This window comes from Natrix helvetica, assembly GCF_964273705.1.
Source record: "Natrix helvetica genome assembly, chromosome: 2".
NCBI lineage: Eukaryota > Metazoa > Chordata > Lepidosauria > Squamata > Natricidae > Natrix > Natrix helvetica.
Genome location: NC_138552.1, coordinates 228,906,399 through 228,920,292, shown reverse-complemented (window position 1 = coordinate 228,920,292; position 13,894 = coordinate 228,906,399). Strand labels below are relative to the sequence as shown.

Here is a 13,894-nt window from a genome sequence, read left to right as displayed (position 1 = left end):
CGTGCATGCGCACTGGGGGTCGCGCATTGCATTATGGGTGCGGCACGCCTGCGCACGACCACCCTGCGCTCCCCCCACTTATAGCCCGTGAGCCAAAAAAGATTCACCATCGCTGATCTAAGGCATTAGTTTCAAAATGTTCCATGTATAGGTTTGCGATGACAGGTGAGAGGGGTGATCCCATGGGTGCTCCTTCTATCTGCTTGTATCTTTGTCCATTATGGATGAAGTATGTGTTGGTTAGGCAGTGGTTGGTCAGGTCCAGGATGTGTTTAGGTGGGTTGTGTTTGTTCTGGATAGCTATCAAGGCTTCTTTTATAGGCACTTGGGTGAAGAGGGATATGACATCGAAGCTCACAAGTAGGTCGCTGGGTTGTAGGTTTTGTTTATTGTTTCTATGAAGTGAAGTGAGTTTTGTATGTGTGAGGTGATGGATTCTGCGTAGGGTTGGAGTTGTTTGATGAGGAATTTGGCAAGATTCTGTAGAGATGAGCCTATGGAGCTGACTATGGGTCTGAGTGGTGTTCCTTCTTTGTGTATCTTGGGGAGGCCATAGAGTTTGGGGCAGGCGGGAGGCATTGTCACATTTATTCATGTTGTGTGGGAGAAATACCCCCACAACATGAATAAACGTGACGATGCCTCCCGCCTGCCAGACATCTGGAAACCAGCCCTGGTAAACAAATGAGCCCCACCCACCACCCAGGCCGTTACAACACAAAACAACAACGGACACACAGCCAACACCAATCAGCACCAATCTACCAATCATGATACAGCCACATAGCCAATCAATCCACTTACTGAAACAATGCTAGCAGTCCACACACCCCCAACAAGATTTATAGAAAGACGGCAGCTCCAACCACGCTTTAAGTCGAAAACTCCAGCCTGAAGATGGCGAGTGAGACCTCGCCGAAACATTGCCAAGACAATCTCAACTTTACACGGGGAAAGATATATACAAGACCAGCATATATATATAGATAGATATGCTGGTCTTGTATATATTCCCAGAGGTGGATGCAGGATAGCAGAAGAAAATATTTAAAAGTTGTGGGGATGGGGCTTGACATTGTGACAACACAACATGCAATCTTGGGGCTCCAGGATTTCTGTCGATATCTCTGTTGTTGGACGTTTCTTTTTGGATCTAAACCGTTCTGAAGGAACGGTGATAGAGAAGAGCATGTCCTGCTGATCTCAGGGACATCGCAAAGTCCCTGATAGATCCAGGATAAAGCTCTTTTTGCTGGCTACAAGAGAAGCAGCCCAAATGGCTGCAGAAGGTTGGAACAGTCCCCTGAAATGGAAGCAGAACAGGGAAGACAGTGTGTCAAAATGGTGAGAAAAATCCTTATTATTAGAGAAGAGAAAACCCAAAAGACTTAAGAGTTAAAATAAAATTGAAGACAGAAGGAAGTAAGTGGCAAATTAACCTGGTTTAAAACTATTGTATTATCTTTTTCACTTTAATTTTGTTTGTTTTCTATGGATGGACTTTTTAGAAATGCCTCTTACTTTTAAACTGGACTTTTTTCCCCCTTCTTCCTCTATACTTTTTCCATTTTTTTGTATTTGTGGATTAAAAGTTTCTTTCCTCGCAAGGCTCAGCCAGATCGTAATCTTTAAACATTATTTTACTTCTCTTCCGGAGTTCGGAGCTTAGAAAGAGAGGCAAAAACAGAGGGAAAGGATGTAACACTGCCATCTAGAGGCTTGGCAACATCTGATAATACAAAGCTATTGGCTTTGTTTACTGAAAGGGTCAGTGGAAAACATCTTGTTTATACAGGTGTTTCTTTGAAGGAAAGAGAAAGCTTGACCTGAAAAACTTTATTGATTTGTTTGAAACCTAGCAAAAGCCTTAGATGTTTTAGTGGCAGTGTTTATAACCTGGAAAAATGGCCTAATGCGAAGAAGAAAAGGGACTAACATTGCAAAGAATTATGCTAGAAATTCAAAAATAATCACAGAGAGAATTGAAAAGAGACTTGAAATTATAGATCAAAATACAGAAAGTACGGCGGGAAGAGTTGAGAATACTTATAAAACAACAATGAAATTTGAGGACAGAGTTCAAAAAGCCACAGAGACATATGAAAGTGATAAGAAAATTGTTGACATTGACAGCAAATCGAGTGGAGGGAAATGATAAGTGCGAAATATGGAAAGGAGAGATCGATGAACTGGAACTCTTAGATGTCAAAATATAGATGAAGAAAGGGGAGAAAATTTGGCAGAAACAATGAGAGTAATTTCGGCAGAAGCACCAGCGATAACAAAAGTCAAGCTGATGAAAGGAACAGATAGACGGTTTTGAATCTTTATAAGATATGCAATGAATAACAAGTTGTCAAGAGAAGTCCACATAAGACTTAACAAGAAAACACTTAGAATACAGATTCTACAAATGGCAAGAGATATTGGACTGCACTATTTCTGGAAGGATACAGGATGATGAAATGAAATGTCACAATAAAATTTAGTTAAATGTAGTTACATTTTGAGTACTATGTATAAGACAAAGTAATAATAGCTATAGTCATATGATTAATAATGATAATAAAGCATTTTTATATACCAGATTAATAATATGAAACTTTATACAAACTGTGAGGATGATGGAGATGATGTTGAAAAACCTTTTTATAAAAGATAAATAATTCTATATATAATAGAATATAAAGATGTAATATTGGATGATTTCAGGATGATGTAATGAAATGTCATAATATACATTTACTTCAAATTTAATATGTTTCATATAAAAAGGATGTAATAATAGCTATGCTTAATGGTTTTTTAACAATTATAACAATTTGTATACATGTATATTAGATTGATGATACTAATAATGGAAAAAACATGGAATTGAAAATTATTAGAGAATGTTATCAATGCTAAAATAATAGAATGACAGAATAGGATGTAAAAAATTCTTTATTGGATATATTGAAGATGATATAATGAATCATAATATAAATGGATACATATTTAGAATGCCTTGTTTAAAATGGAGAAACAATAGTGGTAATCAAACAAAGGAAGTATAATAACAATGTATACAAAGATATTTGATTGACAATATGTGATTTTTGATAAAGCTCAAGTGATGACTATGGAAAGGACGCAGAAAGACCTTGTAACCAATCGACACACTGTATGCAGTTGAAGAGGTTTTTATGTTATACGTTTTGTGTGTTTGTGTGTGTTTGAAAATAAAAATTTTATTTAAAAAAAAAAGATGTAAAGGTTGTGGATCTGACCTAACTTGAGTCTGAAGCAGCATACAGTATGTGGGATAAGAATCTTAACTTAAACTGCTTTGAATCATTTTTGCTGATTGCATTATGATAAATGGATAATGCCCAGCTTTCAAAAAAACTCTTGAGTACTTTCATGACAATTGAGTGGAAATGAAATTAGTGAATTAACAAAAATGGAGTTTTGCAGACTACTAAGAAAATTTCTGCCCTGTGTTCTTTTTGAAACTCTAAAGTCAATGGGTGGATCTGAAGGATGAGAGATTGACTTGTGGATGAGGCCCGTATTGTAGACGAGAAAGCTTGCAGTCATGAAGTGCAACCAATTCAAGTCTGAGAATGTCCACAGGAAGGTTATTGCTATCCACACTGTAGAAGGTGGTGGAACAAAGAGTCCTGTTTCTGGCTGAGTACAGCAGGTGAATCGAGCTCTGCCACCCGCCCAGCATTCATCACCAACACTCGGTCTGAGTCCAGGATAGTGTTCAACCTGGTAGAAATAAACACAACAGCATAGGCAGAGTGCTAGAATACCCCAGATGTGCATTTGATGCTCCTCTTAATATAATTCAAAATTTTGCAAACGGTGGAGGAGGTGGCCACATTGTTTTTTTTAGAAAAGATTGTTAGGAGGCTCAAATGATACATTCTGGGAACAGGTTTAATCAGTTCTTTTGCTGTTCATGTGAATTAGAGTTTTTGCCTATGTTTTTATTTGTTGAAAATGACACTAATGGCTTCTACAGTCAGAGTGTCAAGATTGAAAAACACTTAAAACTTCTTATGACTGTTATTGTTTTTCAACTTGCCAAAGAACTAGGGGGAGCGAAGGGGAAGTTGGAATGCAGAGGCTCCAGACTTCAACCGTGAGAGCTAAGGACACTTCTTCAGGTGGCAACCAAGAAATGGATTGTTATTAAAACAAAAGAACGCTTCCTAACTGGACAACATGACCTGTTCCATGGGAGGAGCGGTGAAACCTATTTCTTAACTATGCAAGCTTGCGCGGGAAAAAAGTAGAGTTGGTTTTGCTTGTTTGAATGCTGAAATGATATATTCAATAAAGTTTTTCTTTTGGGATTTTAAAGTTCCTGAAAATGCCTGTTTTTCTTGGGTTCGTTAGTTGGATGGTTTTATTCCCATGTAGGCAGCAGATCTGTATAAAAGCATTACAATATTGACAGTAACATCAGACATGTCACTGGAAAGCAAAATCACAAAACTATGTTTCACTTAACTTTGGCTATGCCATGGGGAATTCATTGGAGGCAGCAATTATGTTTGGAAGAGTTAATGGTAAAAGAAAACCCATCTGTCAAAGAACATGGTGGCTGAACGCCATCAAAGCTAACATCAGCCGGAGCATAGAAAAACTCAAAGTAGTACAAGATCAGAATATTTATAGAGGCCTGGCCGATAAAATCACCAAGAGTCAGACTTGACTGAATGGATAACATTATCATTGACAGTAAAATGATCCTCAGTGTGAAATCTTTTTCACACATGTACTCTGGAGCAGGATCTGTACTGGAACCATTTTCAGATATGAGGCAGGACAGAAGTAATATTTATTTAAAATACAATTGCTTCTCATTGGGCATATGCTGTAAATTGCACTGTTCATCTGTTTTTCAAATGTGAGCATGAGGCAGAGATCAATAGAATAATTGATGGAAAGATTAGGTGGTTTTAGGGAGGTCACTTCTGTTAAAAAAACATAATAGCACTGTAATTGATGGTCACAACTAGTGCTGTGTGTAGACCTAGTTTAAAATGTTTGAAAAATGTAAAAATATTCCCATCTTCCCATGTGCCAATTTCAAACAGCTTTAAAAACAGAAAACTAAATTTCTCTTGGTATATGTGGCTGCCCAAATCCACTCTTAAGACAAGCTTTAGTGCAGCCTGATCTGGAAATCACTTCCCCCAATCAAGAGATATTAGAATCAGGCACTCAAAAGAAATGCTGGCACGGAAAAACGTGAATTTCAAGGGAAAGCAGCATTAGGCAGTTGGCCTGGGTGTGTCAGTATCATGGTGAATAGTTGAAATGTTGGTGTAAAAACATCCTTCAAGATATTCAGCGTAACATGATTTTTGGTCAGTCGCTACCAGAAATATATATGAAGTTAGATTTTTTTTCCAGTTATACAGACTGAAGAGCAGAGGCTAACAAAGAAGTAAAACATTACCTGTGGGCAATAGTTAAAACAGTTTTATCTGCAAATCGCTGGCGAATGGTCTGCTGGATGAGTCTGTCTGTTTTCTGATCAATACTTGCTGTGGCTTCATCAATGCACAGAATCTATGATTGAGACAAAGTAGAAAGCATTCTTCCAACACAAGAAGAAACTGATGATGCCATTACTGTGAATAAAAACATTTTGGCATACAAAGCAAGGATCCACTAAGTCCAAATGTGGACAGCAAGATGCTTCTGGAAAGTCTCAAATCATGAAGACAATAGTTCTTTTGGTTTTGCTCTTGATTTCAACCCAAGCAACTTCTCTCCTGTGGTAATTCCATTTAGATATCATGGATCTGTTACTCATGAACAGGAGCTACATTTTGAAGCAACAAATTACATTAATTTCTTGAACCTGGTAGGCAGCTAATCTTGAGTTACAAGAGAACAATACCTTCTTTTCTACTCAGTTCTCCATATATATATAGTTTTATAAACCTACATAATGCCATTAATTACTTTTTTTTCCTAATGAAAAGTCCAGAACAACCTAGTCTTTTTTCTCTTTAGGACAGATGCTCCAAACTTGCTTCAGTTTTTCCAGCTCCAAAATAATGGTTGTGACACCTTCCAAGTATGGCAAGATGTATTAAGAAAAAAATGACCACCACTCACCTTGGCCTGAGTCAAGAGGGCCCTTGCTAAACAAACCAGCTGCCTCTGTCCTACTGAGAGACTCTTTCCTTTCTCACTCAGTTCACAGTCCAGCCCACCTGCAGGAAGAAACAAATGTAAGATTAAATTTTTTGTGCTAGTTCATTTGCACCTGAAGCTCAAGAGAGAGAAAACTAAGTTGTAGCAACGAAGCACTGACAATATGTGCTCGGTGAAAAATTCCTTTACTACAACATCCCTTTAAAATACGTATTCTGAACAGGAGTTGTGATGCAGGTAACCTTTCATCTACCTATCTGGTTACCCCATAGCTCCCTAATGCAAATGAATGAAGTGCAATCATTTCATGGGAGAAAGCTGAATTTTCCCCAAATTTATAAGGAAAACTATTCACCGCTTCAGAAATGAAATGGGGAGAGGGGAAAACCTTGGCACAGAGAAAATACATAAAAATAGGAAAAACTACAGTACCCAAGAGAATGTGCATGCATGTTCACTAAGAAAACAAGCTTACAGAGAGCCCGCCCATACAAATGCATATAAAGCATACATACAAAGGGAAAAATATTAAAGAGTGTTGAATACATAACATAGAAAGCATCCAGACATTTTGCAATCAGCCATATCTTAGGTCAATCATGTTGGGTTTTAACTACTATTTAAACATTTCAAAAATAACAGCCCCCTCCCCCCCAAGTAGGAGTCTCTTTTCAAGATTCTTGGCATCTTTTCTTAAATATTTTACCAGCAGACTGAAGTACCCAGTATTTTATGCAAAAGAGAGACCTAGAGAGAGAGAGAAAAATAGAAAGTGGAAAAAGTTGAACAAGTAGCTCGTCCTCAGTGATTAGATTTCTGGACATGAGGGGCAAAAGAAAATAGTTCACCTTTATGACATTATAAGATGTTTCTGAAGAACAATCTGTTCCTCTGCTGGTCTACTAAAGTGAGGGAGTGAGACGAAAAAAAGGGAAGGGTGAAGAAGTAGGAAAAAGATCTGGCCTCAGATTTTTTTAATTTTGGCTCCATCCAACACCATCTTGATAATATATTTCTGAATAAAGTTAACCATTTTAAGCTCAAACTGTATCATTCTGTGGTAGCCTGAGCATTACCCCTGTGGGTATTAATTTATTTTCCTTTTTTATTACTCTGATCTGTTTTCCAACACCTCATAATCTCAAGGATGGTTTATTAGGTTTTTGATGCCTTTTGCTCCAGCAGTTCCTTTTTCTACCCCAAGCAAAAGACTCACCCATCTCTGTAATTAATGTGTGCAAGTGGCATTGCTCCAAAACCTGGTGCAAGTCATTATCTGTGTGTTGCTGCTGGGGATCTAGATTCTCACGGAGTGTCCCACTGAACAAAAAAGGGTCCTGGGGAATTATGGCCAATCTAGACCTAAAAAGAAGACAGCAGGAAATAATAACAAGCACACAACTGATACATTAAACAACCCTTTTTACTATCTCCTTAAATTGACTTCTCAAATGGATGCAAAGGAGTTTGAGGAACACTGGCATCGCCATTGATAAACTGAGGCACACTTAAGTAGTTTATCAGCAAAGTTTAAGCATGATTAAGTTTGAGAATCATGGTACCAACAACTGAAGGATTAATAATCCCTAAAACCTAGAGCCACTATTGTTGAAAATGACTCACCTTAGCTCCTTCAAGCTTACAGAGCAGTGGTCAATACTGTCTAGGAGGATGTGTCCACCTCTCAGTTCCACCATGCGGAAAAGGGCCAAGAAGAGAGTGGATTTGCCAGACCCCGTACGTCCAACTATCCCTATTTTTTCCCCAGGATAGATAGTGAAGGTAACACCATCTAGGGCATTGGGTAATTCTGGCCGATAGGCTAATATTACTTGTTGGAATTCCATATGCCCTGTAACTGGCCAGTTTGGGGGTACCTTGAAGAAAAAAAACAATGTTAGTAATGAGCAAAGATAGCTGCAAGTTAGTGCAGTTTGTTCTGATCAATTACTTAATATCACCAGTAGAAATACAGCAAATCAAATCATGGAGTACCATGTAGTAATGATTATTGTAAATGTTATTTTGAGTTCTTCCCACTCTAGATGTAATAGTCTGGTGGAAGAGGACTGGGCTCACCTGCCCTCTTGGCACCAACTACTTTTCTACTGAACGTCTGCCCTTGTTGCAGTCTTCAAGATGATAGCATGGACTTCATTCCTAGAATGGTACCCTACTTTTCTGTGCTCTTCAGCAATTCTACAGAACCTAGGAAATCTGCATCAAGAGATTAATTGAAATTGTTCCCTCTTCAGTGTGGCTGTTTTTACCCTCCCTTCCCACCTCCTCTGACTCCAAATTATGCTTATTAAAACAAAGTGAGTTTGGAAGAATGGAAAAGATACTGGAGAGTTGTGTTCACCTTCACCTTCTCTTTATGTCCTTCAACCAACTGCTTTTTCAAGGACACCACAAAAGCAAAGGCAGCCCAAAGCAATCACTAGATTTGCATTATATGAGAATACTCTACATCTAGATAAACAAATTGCTCAAATGATTTTAGACAAGGCAGCCTTACCGGAAGCAGTTCTTCCTGAGGTTCTATGGGAATTTCTGTTGCATATTCTTCCGTTCGTTCCACGCTTACCATCATGGTCTCTGTCTGAGTGAAGCTGGTGATGAGTCCTGACAGCAAGTTTGTAACAGATAGAGCATAGGAAAGAGCCAAACCCACAAGACCTGTAGAGGCAAAAAAAAAGGCAAAATAAAACAAAACTAAAAGCTACCGTCTGAGATAAAAAAGCAAAGAACTAGTGATGGTAAGAGATAGCAATCCATCTCCAAAGGTGAAGGACAGAAAGCTGCCAACATGTGAAGAAAAGTTTTCCTTGGAATGCTGAAGTGATTCTGATACTAGTATCCCAACTTTTTTTTTAAAAGAAATAGTGATCCAGAATCTGTTCTTTCCTTTTCTAGACACATGCTCACTGCTTGAAATAAACATCCTGGTTCATCTACCCTTAAGTATCTTCAGAAAGGAGTACCCTGTTTTTCTGAAAATAAGACCTCCCTGGATAATAACCCCAATCGCCCGAGTGCGTGCGCTAAAATAAGCCCTCCTTCCAAAATATTGCAACACAGCAGCAGCCATGAGGTGACCACGCTCGCCGCCTCCTGCACCTCAAAAATAATAAGACCTCCCCGAAAATAAGGCCAAGCGCTTATTTCAGGGGTCAATAGAAAATAAGACCCTGTCTTATTTTCGGGGGGAAATGGTATTTCCAGACAGGATTCCTAATATTCCAGATCAAAAGCACTGATAATTATTCTGTTCATAAGGTCATAAAAATGGGTCCGGCCATATGGTGACCTACTTTATGACTGTCTTGACTTAAGGCTCCATTACAGTTGTAAGATAGGAACTGCTTATTGGAGGCTACACATCTGAAGAATACCCTTGGTTTAAGACAGTCAATCTAACTTTATAGAGATGATTAGAAAGAGAAGCCTTTCTTTGGCGAAGGGAGAAAAAGCCAGAATCCATATTTAATATCAATGATGAAAGGAACAATAGTGTGAGTGAAAGAAAGAAGACTGAGTGGGCAAGGATGGCGTAGATGGATTGGTGCATCTTTGCAGAGTCCATAATTCCATAGCTCACCTGGATCACCCAATTTCCGCTGGTGTTGGATGATGGCAATTCCTGCAATGGCAGTAACCACAGCAACTCCAATCATCTGCAGCCGAATATCTAGCCACTGCATTGCCGTATTGCTGGCAAAACGGCAACGCTGGTTCAGTTCCAGTTGTTCTTGATTCTCTGTCTCAAACCTAGACTGGGTTCAGCCCGAAGATTAACATTAGGAAGAATTTCTCATGCAGTTCAGTTTTTATCAACTTTTGAAACAGCTCTCACTTAGTCAGGTGCATTTACACATCCACCAGCTGAAGAGATAAACTCACCTCCCAGTCATCCTGGTTGCCCGGATAGTGCTGAGGCCTGTCAAGGTCTCTGAAAAATGGGTATAAATAGGTGACAAGGTGAGGCTGTAGAGACGCTTCAGTTCACGAGAGGTACGCCGATAATAAAGCTGGATGGAGTAGTAGATGGCCACCAAGGGCAGTAAGACTAGCCCAATCCAAGGCAACCCATAGGTTATCATCACCAGCATGCCCAGCAGTCCAAAGATGTTGGCCAGGAAGATGTTGAGAATGAAAGGGAGACTATCATCCACACAGTACAGATCTGAAGAGAAGCGATTAAGAATACGACCTGTTGGCGTGGTATCAAAGAAGGTCATGGTAGCCTGGCAATAGAAAAGAAAAAAAATAGTAAAGAAGGCTATGGACTTTTGGAATATTAGAATGTACTGGAAATATCTTGGTGTATTGCAATGCTATTTTCTTCTTTTTAGTCTCACTGCAGTCCCACTTTTTTTTAAAGCAACGTTCTCATGTAATAGGACTGTAAGTTTCCATTGATACTTCATGATGTTTTTATTAAACTATGTTTGTTGCCAGTGGTCAAAGTCTGTGAGATCATATGAAAACAGACTCTGATTCAAGGGGGGATCATGTGACTAAACTCATTTAAAAACACGATAGCTAAGTTAATTTCCACTTATAAAAGTCTTGCTGGCTACCAAAATCAATTATTTCGATTATTATTTCTTATAGAGCACTAGGAGCTGCAGGGAGCTTTAACAACATTCTGAGATAAGCAAGCATTCAGAAAATCCCCAAAAGGGCCAATAATTGTTCCCGGAACTGTAGAGTCGATGAAGTATAATTATAATACAATCATCCTATTATTTAATGTTTTCCTACCATATGTAAAATAACAGGACAACTGCAGAAAAAACAATTACTGCCAACCTGCCTTCCATTGAGGACCTGTACACTGCACCAGTCAAAAAGAGGGATATGAAAATATTTACAAACCCCTTGCATCCTGGACATAAATTGTTTCAACTCCTAGCCTCAAAACGATGCTATAGAGCACTGCACACCAAGACAATTAGACATAAAAACAGTTTTTTCTTGAATGCCATCTCTGCTAAACAAATAATTCCCTCACCACTGTCAAACTATTCATTAAGGCTGTACTATTAAGTCTTCTCATTGTTCCTATCACCCATCTCCCCCCCGCCCCCCCCGCTTATGACTGCAGGACTTTGTTGCTTGTATCCTTACTATTGATATAGTTTCCTGATTGCTTATTTATACCCATGACTATTATTAAGTGTTGTATCTTATGATTCTTGATGAATGTATCTTTTCATGTCTTTTTATGTACACTGAGAGCATATGCACCAAAGAAAAATTCCTTGTGTGTCCAATCATACTTCGCCAATAAAGAATTCTATTCTATTCTATTAATTTTCAAAAATCTAAATGTTTGAAAAAAATCAATTTTTCTAAGTCTCAATTTTTATCTTCCTCTCTTGTTCCTTCTTTTCCCAATAAGGGCTCCCAGGTCATTACCTTCATCACCCGTCTAAGCAGTCGGTTGTGAATGATGGTCGCGGCGTGGATGGTGCCACAGGCAAAAAGAAAGGCCCGCAGGATGGTGAAGACTGAATTTATCCCAGCAATGCAGCCATACACAGTCAGGTAAAAATTCACATCCAAAGTGCTATTTGAAGAAATGGAGTTCAAGATTGGAGAACTGAAAAGACAGGTAAAATCAGTTTGGAAATGGAATACTCCTCCGAGTCAGCTTCCCTCCCTGTTTTGACCAAATGCAGTAACTCTCTCCCAGGAGGGCAGGAAGGGAGCTTCCTCCCACCAACTAAGCACCCCATACTTTTAGTCCTTGGTCCACCTGTGCCTTCTTATCAGTCTGGCATTCAGATTCAGGCCTAGGAGTTTTTGGAAATTCTACGTTCACTCAAATCTACTCACTTCAGGGACTGAGGTCAAGCTCAAGTTTTTGCCAGTCACATTATCTAATCTTTTCTACCTTTGAAGACATCTGAAAGATTCGGTCATCTGTTTATAGGGGAACTTGCAACAAACGGGAAAAGTCACTGGAAGCATGATTACTTGAATCTTATACAGTAACTGGCCATTCCAATCCTCTCCACTGAAAACATGCTGATTCCCATCAGGTTTCAGCAAATATTGTGCATCTCCCCTATTCCTTGCTCCCTCCCTCTGCAAGTTGCTCTGCCTATGCATAATCAGTAGCTGTTGAGTTAATGTTCAGCTTCTTAATCATAGAAAGAAAAGCCATATGATCGAGCTTTTCCCTTCTGCATTCCCAATTCACTCTTCACTTCTAGAGGCAGTTTGGGAGGAGGACAGAAAAAAAAGTACCAAGAAGAGAAAGAATCTGATTCAATAGCATGTATGTTTGGGCAGTGAGCAGATGCAAATAAAACATAGCCAAGCTCTTTGATTGACGTACATGAGTCCCTCACGGGAGAAGAGCAGCAGAGATGAAGAAGGAAGGGCTGCCAAGCTGCTGATGGAGTTATTTTCAGTGTGAGGTAGGCTGGATATCCAGTTTGAGAGCCACCAGTCGGAAATATTCCTAGAAGCTGCAGAAATGGGTAAGTGACAGTGAGTGAGGCTTTATTTATTTAAATAAAAGTTAAGCTTATCTGAATGACTTTGCAGTGAAGAACTCACCACAAAGCAACTCCTCCTATCAATTTTAATATAATAAAGAGCCCTTTTGAAAGCATTTTTAATGTGCCGCTACAAACTGTTTGAATAAATGCTGAATAGACCATATTGGAAAATGATTACTGTTATTTTTTAGTTATATTATTACACTGTGGCTTTGAGTTGTTTGATTAAATAGCATAGAAGCCAGTAATAAACAAATATATGTGCATGCCACAAATAAATTACCTTATGTGAAAATTAAATTTTAGCAACAACCTTTTCCTAAATTACATGGAACTGTGTGAAAGCCTGTGGCTCATTCAGACTTGCTCACATAACAGGAAATCATTTATTCCTGGTATCTCTGAATCAATCCATACAGTGGGTTCTCTGGAAAGAGGCTGGAAAATCAAAATTTTCTTATACTGTAGATCAGGGGTGTCCAAACTTGAGAACTTTAAGACTTGTGGACTTCAACTCCCAGAATTCCCCAGCCAGCATGGCTGGCTGGGGAATTCTGGGAGTTGAAGTCCACAAGTCTTAAAAGTTCCCAAGTTTGGACACCCCTGCTGTAGATTATAAAGCTGTTAAATGCAAAAACTACCAGTAAATCACTAGCATTGTACTGTTACCACAAAGACTTAATATTTATGATTGATCTTTAAAAGAAGAAACTTCAAATTTGAGAATTACAAGTTTTGTCTATTTTATAGGTGGCTTATATGTTTGTTATATTTAATTTATAGTCTACCCCCAGGGATCAGCAACCTGTGGCTCTGGAGCCGCATGTGGCTATTTCATCCCTCTGCTGTGGCTCCCTGTCGCCAGTTGGCACCACAATTTTGAGAGGAGCTTCCAGTTGTGGGGGGAGGGGAAGCCGGGTGTGCCAGGAGGAGACTCTATGGCAAGGGGTGGGTTTTCTGGTCAGCTCCAAAATTGATAGGGCTTTCGGTAGGAAAGGTAGAGGAAAAAGGACGGCGCGCTAGAAGAAGACGCTAAGGTGGGGAAACCGGACTTCTGGTCAGCTCCAGAATTGAACCGGGGGCTTCTTGGTTAGGACCTTTGTGGCTCTTTGAGTATTTAAGGTTGCCGACCCTTGGTCTACCCAATTTCCAAACTGTAGGTGGCTTACAATTAAAAAACAATTCCTAATTTTTTTTTTAATAGGCTAGAAAAG

At 39.1% G+C, this 13,894-nt stretch overlaps 2 protein-coding genes across 8 annotated transcripts in view; one reads left to right on the top strand and one right to left on the bottom strand.

Annotated features, from left to right (window-relative positions):
• The window catches only part of LOC309387771 (zinc finger protein 318-like), a 53,439-nt gene extending 41,729 nt beyond the window's left edge, over positions 1-11,710 (top strand). The window contains exon 8 of one of the 2 annotated variants that reach the window (XR_014174660.1): positions 11,573-11,710. The gene's annotated coding sequence lies outside the window, so the exon portion shown is untranslated. Of the gene's footprint in view, positions 1-4,080; positions 4,365-11,572 lie in introns of those variants that run through there. The other variant, XR_014174661.1, reaches the window with a different exon arrangement.
• The window catches only part of ABCC10 (ATP binding cassette subfamily C member 10), a 28,122-nt gene continuing 17,686 nt past the window's right edge, over positions 3,459-13,894 (bottom strand). For all 6 annotated transcript variants that reach the window (XM_081944553.1, XM_081944551.1, XM_081944549.1 and 3 more), the window contains 10 exons: positions 12,515-12,647; positions 11,590-11,773; positions 10,069-10,412; positions 9,767-9,936; positions 8,684-8,844; positions 7,789-8,042; positions 7,382-7,527; positions 6,127-6,224; positions 5,459-5,571; positions 3,459-3,756 (listed from right to left, as the gene is read on the bottom strand). In XM_081944553.1, the coding sequence (XP_081800679.1) occupies positions 3,627-3,756; positions 5,459-5,571; positions 6,127-6,224; positions 7,382-7,527; positions 7,789-8,042; positions 8,684-8,844; positions 9,767-9,936; positions 10,069-10,412; positions 11,590-11,773; positions 12,515-12,647 (1,733 nt within the window). In that variant the 3' untranslated portion in view covers positions 3,459-3,626. The remainder of the gene's footprint in view (positions 3,757-5,458; positions 5,572-6,126; positions 6,225-7,381; positions 7,528-7,788; positions 8,043-8,683; positions 8,845-9,766; positions 9,937-10,068; positions 10,413-11,589; positions 11,774-12,514; positions 12,648-13,894) is intronic.